Here is a 7,525-nt window from a genome sequence, read left to right as displayed (position 1 = left end):
CGTGGTTTCGCAGCCAGATCTACAGCCACGAAAGCGGGCACCACCAACGTGCAGCACATGTAATATAGTAGGTCATACTAGGGTGCAATGCTCTAGGCGCTAAGAAATTTATGTATAGTGTATATAGCTTCAATATTTGCTGTGTTGATAGTCTAATTGCAATTTGAAATATTTGGTAGTGGTTGGGTGGCCCGTTCGGTGGTGTGGCCCGCTCGGTGGTTGACTACGTTAACTCGGAGGCATCCTAACAGGTACCTAGTAGTACGGATTGAGGACCTTCTCCGTTAAGTCTGTTCAGCACTGTCTACAGTCATAAAGACAGTTTTAGCATCGAAATAAATGGCCCCATACGACCTGAGCCAGTAAGCCTGCAGCCGGGGGGGGGTCTTGTATTTCACAGATGGAAGGAACAGGCTATTGCACAGTGAATAACATCAGGAAGAATATTTGAAGAAGGTGTCCCTTAAATGTTTGTATATTAATATACTACCGCAACAGTCTAAAGGCTGTGCCGATTATCAAGCAGCTCAATTACGATAAAAACAATACGACAGATATCCAGGCTTAGTGGGTACATAAGAGGTACGTCATGCCATGGTCGTCTCCCATCCGTTCTCAATCATCACGTCCATCCAGTAGACGTCGTCATCTCCATACTTGGTTGTCTTGTTAATCCGATATTGATCATCCATCCTGGCCCATGTTTCGGTCACAATATCCAGACAAACATGAATGGGCTTCGGTGGAAGGATGTGAAGGAACGAGAGCAGACGGCTCTGGATGAACCCACGCATCCGTCCCACTTCCACCAATTGCAGCGAGACTTCTGGCATACTGCCGCTGGGGAAGATACCAGAAGCGTCAGTTGGGGAAGTTGCTAGCAGCGCACCGGTCTTGGGAGGAGGTAACATCCTCAGTTCGCTGGACAACGCGACCAACGGGAAAGGCTGAAAGTCCCTCGTCCCTGATTCTAGTGGGATCGATTTAAGAAGGCTCAGGGTCTTTAACGCGAATGAAGTCAGCCAGCATTTGCAGATGTAAGGTGAGATGTTCTCTGAACTTGAGCTAGCACGGTCGACAATGCGGAATTCGCGCACCAGACGGCGGCGTAGCAGATCAGGAAACACATGGTATAGTTGAACTAGGCCGGTAGACCGGTAGACCTCAGCCAGCGTGAGGAGATGCCAGGTAGGAGTTTCACGGTCCTCGGTGTTTATCACATCCTGCTCGACTGGGTGCCTCAGCGCGAGAAGGCGCTCCTCGAGTTTACCTGCGGTTGCAATGGTGTCCTGTAGCTCCCTGATGTGCTCTTCGGAGACGAAGCGGCGCGAGCATGAAGACTTTCGTTGGCGACGGATAAGACGGCCAATCTCCTGCACTGTGTATTGCGTGTCCCTTGCGATGCCGGTCCAAGGGTGAGGAACCTTCCAAGATGGAAAATACTCAACGGACATGAGCGGTCCTCCAGAGGGATCGAGCTCGCTGTTATCCACTACATACGCCAGCAGCATCTCCCAGTAAATTAGAGATTCGTGGAAGAAGTGGAAATTGTCATCGTGCCCTTCGGAAAGCCTTAACATTGGCATCGAGGCCAGCCGACTACGAACCCTATTAAAGAACGACAATCCGAGGTCTCTGGGATCGTGCCAACTTGCAGTGCCTCCTAGCATCAGAAGTGCTAGTAATGACGTCTCATCACATTGAGTTTCTTCCTCCAGCAACTCAATTGCTTCTTTTCGCAGTCGTCGTCCAATGGGGCCGAACTGAGGAAAGCTGTCTACCAAGCAAGCAGCAGCCATGCTTTGTAATGTGCAGTATATGATTGCAGACGAGCCCCATAAATGGGACACGGTTGTGCGGAAAGGGTTCATTTGACTGTCGTAGCATGAGAAAACCTGAGCGGTTTCTTTGAAGTAGAATTCAACCAGAACAGACGAAGGGTCGTTCAACGTTTTCAGAGGCAGGGCTACAGAACGGTGACGTTGGTGACGCAATGCTTTTGGACTCATCAAGCGGTTTACTTCCTTCGCATTCTGTTCCGATTCTGGGACAGCTACTCCCGAGACTGTGGACGATTGTTGCGGCTCGACATAGCTCGAATGGCAATCCGACTCAAGAGAAACGACGGGATAAACATCCTCTGCCTGCAGAGGCGCAGAATGGTCTGCATCTCGGAGCACAGAGCTCAATTGGCTGTCTCCTGGCTGAGATTCTTCGAGTGTAGGAACCAAATGGCCCCCTGCGAGTTCCGGAACAGAGGGATAGAGTTGAGTTTCATTCACATCGTCGACCATCTGCAGCAGCTGTTCGATATCTACAGGATTCTCCATCTGAAAGGCGGGGCGCTCCAATCCGAACTGGTCTTTGAACGGTGACTGAAGCTCAGATGGTCGCATATAGTGTCGACTCTGTTCCGATAGAGATGTAGTTTCATTTTCCACTCGTCGACGCTCCTGCTCGGGCCGAAATATTTCATACTTGGTAGACCATTTCAATCGCTGAACATAGCCCGGACATTCGGCACCTACTCGGACGCAACGGCCGCATTCGGGCTTCTGTTCATCGCATTTCAACTGCGGCTATGAATCAGCTTGGACTTGGAAATCGAATAAGTAATTGTATTGGTATGTGCGATGAGGTGCATAAAACAACATCTCGACTCACTCTCTGGTTCTTGCACCTCGCGCAGCCGGTGCGGGAGAGGCCATAGTGATTGCGGGTCCTGGCACCTGCATGAGGCTTGCTGCCGCTTGAAACCTTGGCTGAAGGCATTGTCTTGGGCTTCTACATTTGCTGGAAGCCACGGACATCCATATAGTCGTTACGATACAGACAGTGAACATGCAGAGGTGTCTTGGGAGCGTCGCAGAGAGTAGCAAGGGTGCGTGCTGGTGAGGCCCCAAATCTGATAGCAATCACCGATAAGCGTTGCCCAATAAGAGGAGATCGCTAGCATCGCGTCGCTGACCCCGGACTTCTCCGCTTTCAAGACGTTGACGTTGCAGGTAGCCGATCGAATAGTCAGATACCTGGTTCTTGCGAGACAATAAAACCGAAAATTTGATACGATATTGCCAGCTGGAGGGGCCTCTACCTATTGATTCAGATGTCAGGTCTGCTTCCACTCGTCGTGCCTCTCGGGCAGAGGATTTTGAGCACGATGGATGTGACGCGCATTTCCAGATCGGGAAACAAACTACGATCTAGAGCTCGACCCCGCCGTGAAGATAACACCTCGGGATGACAGACCGGGTGCTTGATACTGTATCATGGCACAACGATGTCTAGCAAACAGTGGGGATATCATAGCCATCGTTTTATGACCTCTATATATAGGCGAACCCCTGCAGCCTGAAGATACCTCCCGAGGCGCGAATTCCTTATTGTCGCAAAGTAGTTAACTCGGTTACCTTGAGAAGTCAGAAACATTGTGATTTGTTCTTAACCCTCAACACAATGGCACCAAAGGAGTGGGTAAAAGTCGACCTTGACGTCCCGGATCTCGGGACCATCACCGGTCTGTGTTTTGATCAGTCAACATGCCAGTACCTTGGGGTTCCCTACGCTGTTGTTCCAGGACGATTCCGCCGTCCTCAACCGGCTCCCGTGCCCTGGCCAGAAAAGAAATGGGATGGCACCAAACTTGGGTGCGCACGCAAGATGAATAATTCATTATACAAAAATGCGAGCTCCGGCTAACTTGCAGTTCTATACAGACCCTTCTGCGCCCAACCTCCGCGAGACTTCTACCCGATCCCTAGCCCTCCAAGACCATGGGTTGACAACCCGCCAATGTCCTCCACAGACTGCTTGAATTTGAATATCTCCGTCCCAACGCCGCCCTCTGTCTCTGCTGGTAAGCCACAGTACCCGGTTATGGTCTTTCTACACGGTGGCGCATTCGTCTATGCCGCCGGAGGCGCTGCAATCTACGACGGTCGCGCCCTGGCGGAGGTTTCGCAGCGGCTTGGTGTTCCTACTATTATCATCGCAATAAACTTTCGTTTGGGTGTATATGGATTCCTTGCCAGCAAGGAAATTCAAAGCTACAACCACGAGTTTGGTGAAGATGGTGTTGGGAACTACGGTCTCTGGGATCAGATCGAGGCTTTGCGATGGGTCCAAAAGCATATTTCGGCCTTTGGAGGTGATCCGGAGCGGGTTACATTGTTTGGCCAAAGTGCAGGGGGCGGTAAGTGATGGTCAACGCACAGTTGCATGCTCGGAGATGTGCTGACGGCAGAAGTATCGACTAATGTCCATTTATTGCGGGAGGAGAAGCTCTTCTCGTCAGCCATCATCCAGTCCGGGCTCCTCCCGCTCTGTGGAGTCATGTCTGCCGAGCAGTACCAGGCCATATATGACAAACTGCTTGACGTGCTTGAGATCCCCAAGGACCTTCCACCACGGGAACGCCTCCGGAGACTGGTCGATATCGAGGAAGAGAAGTTGACGGTAGCAATGATTCCCGTATGTATCACACCCGTCATCACCTTCAGTCTGTGCGACGACCACTACTTGATCGGCGGGCCCATGCCCAAGCATTCGGACTACTCCAAATTCAAGGCGCCGTCGTGGTGCCAGCGCATTTTAATAGGCGACGTCGCCAACGAGTGCGTGATCTGGAACAAAGGGTTCCGTGGCCTCGATGCAGCCGCCTTCATCGCCCGCATCAAGTCCTTCCTCAAAGACGACACCAAGGCGCAAAAGTTCATCGACCTCTACAAAATCACGCCGGACATGGACCGCACCGAAACGTTCTACAAGATCGAAAAGTTTACCACTGACGGCCTCTACACTGCCGTCAACTGGTCCGCCGTGCGTGCCAACCCCCAGATTTACGCTTACCATTTCGACGTCCCGTCGCCGTTCGACAACGAATGGGGTGGCCTGGCGCATCACTCGCTCGACAATGTCTACGTCTGGAGTCTGCTCCGCGATCACCTGCCCCCATGTCAGCAGCGCGTGTCGGCCCAGATGGCGGAATACTGGCTGCGTTTCGCGAACGGGCAAGAGCCGTGGGAGCGGTTCGACCGTGGCGGGAAATTCATGATCTTCGAAAACGACAGATGCGTGATGAAGAGCGTCGAAGAGGATGCGGCACGTGGGTACGCTATTTGGGAGACGATAGAACGGCAGGGGCTCACTAATGACTTCCATGACCTTTGCGACGAGCTTTGCATGAGACGGGAGGAGCTCACAGATTCTGCTGCTAAGCCGGCTGCGCTGGAAGTGAAGGACTTGGCTGAGTATGGCATCAAGGCGAACCTCAGAAAGGTGGCTTGGGAATAGATTGTCGAGTATGTAGTAAATCGAACTGTTTCAAAGTTATGACGTACGTACCTGCTAGACCATAGTAATAACTAAGTGTATATCTATATGTATCCATCTACATGAAGCAAGGAAATACGTCTCAACGAAGTACTAGCAAAAGAAAATCAAGTATATACCACGCTCTCACACCTTCTCCCAACAGAACCCGGGGCCTCGTTGTCCAGTGGTTACTACATCCCAACAGACAGCCCAATCAATTCGATACAATAAGATAACGATATAATAGACTAGATAGGCGTCTACAGACACAAGTAAGAGAATGGAACCGCGTGAAGGTGGTCACCGTCATGAAATCTGGCAGCTGCCCACCGGCAGACTCGAAGTCGTAGTTTTGGGCGGTTTACGGTTTAGCGCGGCCGTTGAGTTGAGTATAGCTCTAATTTCTGCATCTTGTTCCAAGCTGGTTGTCGGCGTTGATAGTGATCGGATCCTCGCGCCTAGTGCCCACTCACCCACAGCACGAGGAGGGGGAGTGAGAAATGACCTACTGCGTACTATGCGTAGAGTACTAGTGGGTGGCTTGCTTGCTTGAAACTGCATCCTGTGCAGTATCTCGGACAGTCATTCCGGAGGTAAATTAGGTATGGAATCGGACCGATTGGCCAGCGTGACTGCTACCCAGTCTGGAAGTCAGGATAGAAGGTAATTGTTCCCCAGGACTATCTCGGCTAATTTGGCAATTTGCCCAGGTTAGGTACAGTACTTTTCTTCTAGCTCACTGTGATGATATGACATGATAAGCTGCGATTTCAGTGCTTGATATGAGTTGTGGTTGGTTCATCGGATTGGTATAGATAATAGTTTCGCAGATACGCATGCTTCACCGATATGAGACAAAAAACGAACTTAGCAGGAGCCTAGGCTCGTACGGGGTACTTATCGCAACGTTGAGTCCGCCTTCCACCTCCACCTACAGGCCATTTCTGCTCTGTGCGCTATCCACCCCGCATCCATGTCAGAGTTGGAGTACCTAGCCGACGGCGAGTGTACTAGTTCAATTCATGGCATTGTCTAGGTCCGCCCGGACGAAGCTTGTTCAATAGTACGATGTAGGTTGATCGGTTGATCAAATCATGAAGGGAAGATTACGGTTAACCTTTCGCTGAAGAGCTAGGACATGCACCTAGATATCAAGTTAGTGTTGAAGAAGCTATCTATCATACACAGTTCGTAGTTTATGTATAAATTCAGAACGGAAAATAGCGACAGTAGGACAACGGAGAATGCTTAGAAAACAGCCAAGAAGTTAGCGGGAGAAGAATATGTACGCATTATATCACGAAATCTATTCACTGGTCACTGGAAACAGCGTCCGCTGTCATGTGGTGGTGGTCTCTGGGACCTTTAAACTTTCTCCATCCACGAGCCCACCAGTCGGTGGCGATTATGCACGCGAGAACACCGTATACGACGCAGATGTAGTTCATGCCTATAAAAACAAAGATTAGAATTCCTTCTTTGCATACATCTAGATATTGAACACCGCAGAAATCAAGGAGACGGAAAGGGTGTATGAGACTTACTTCCAGCTTGCACAGGCATGTAGGTGGGGAAGGAATACCTATTAATTAAAAAGCGGTCAGTCGGGTACAGTCCATAGCCAACAGGGATGTTGACACACATGACGAGGGTAAATAACGTCCAGCAAAGGAGAACGTAATTGGCGATGTGTCCAAACGGGCCTAGCCAGAACGGGCCGTGCTGGATATTGCTGCGGCCCTTGATGAGAAGACAGATAACGGGAATTGCGTATGATACATATGGGAGGACGATGCAGCCCGTTATTACACTATCAATGATCAGTTAGTTGGTCTCTCCACGGCGCATGACAGAAAAGAAGGGATACCTGTTAAACGCCGTATATGAAGCCATGTAAAGGCACCCGAGAATTGCGACAATGACACAGCTAGTAACATGCGCTCTAAACGGAATATCAAGCTTCTTGTCAACCTTAGCCAAGTATCTTTGAAAAGGAAGACCTCGGTCCCTGGCGAACGTCCAGCAAAGCCTCGACTGCCAGGTATGACACGCAATCTCACACCCCACCCCGGTCGCGATCACCAGGGATTCGAGAACAATGGCTCCAACCTTATTCCCCAATGCTTGGTAGAACAGTTCCAGGATCGGTGCACGGGTCGGAGTGTTAGCAATGGTGCTGAAATTGTTCAGGCTGAACATCATAGCGATGACT

The 7,525-nt window shown here is 50.5% G+C and overlaps 3 protein-coding genes across 3 annotated transcripts; 1 reads left to right on the top strand and 2 right to left on the bottom strand.

Moving 5' to 3' along the window:
• Positions 1–587: 587 nt before the first annotated feature.
• On the bottom strand, positions 588–2,772 carry VTN00DRAFT_3208 (uncharacterized protein; the record flags this gene model as incomplete). Its single annotated transcript, XM_069429500.1, has 2 exons — positions 588–2,573; positions 2,665–2,772. The coding sequence occupies 2 exons, from the start codon at positions 2,770–2,772 to the stop codon at positions 588–590; spliced, it is 2,094 nt and encodes a 697-aa protein (XP_069282946.1).
• Positions 2,773–3,456: 684 nt separating this feature from the next.
• VTN00DRAFT_3207 (uncharacterized protein) lies at positions 3,457–5,292 on the top strand (the record flags this gene model as incomplete). The annotated part of the gene is made up of 3 exons (XM_069429499.1): positions 3,457–3,647; positions 3,717–4,192; positions 4,247–5,292. 3 exons carry the CDS (start codon positions 3,457–3,459, stop codon positions 5,290–5,292), a joined length of 1,713 nt encoding a protein of 570 aa, XP_069282945.1.
• Positions 5,293–6,623: 1,331 nt separating this feature from the next.
• On the bottom strand, positions 6,624–7,515 carry VTN00DRAFT_3206 (uncharacterized protein; the record flags this gene model as incomplete). The annotated part of the gene is made up of 4 exons (XM_069429498.1): positions 6,624–6,763; positions 6,858–6,895; positions 6,956–7,123; positions 7,181–7,515. 4 exons carry the CDS (start codon positions 7,513–7,515, stop codon positions 6,624–6,626), a joined length of 681 nt encoding a protein of 226 aa, XP_069282944.1.
• Between the last annotated feature and the right edge of the window lie 10 nt (positions 7,516–7,525).

This window comes from Thermoascus crustaceus (assembly GCF_041956765.1).
Source record: "Thermoascus crustaceus strain CBS 181.67 unplaced genomic scaffold VTN00scaffold_13, whole genome shotgun sequence".
In the NCBI taxonomy this organism is placed as follows: Eukaryota; Fungi; Ascomycota; class Eurotiomycetes; order Eurotiales; family Thermoascaceae; genus Thermoascus; species Thermoascus crustaceus.
This window is presented reverse-complemented; position numbering and strand designations above follow the sequence as displayed.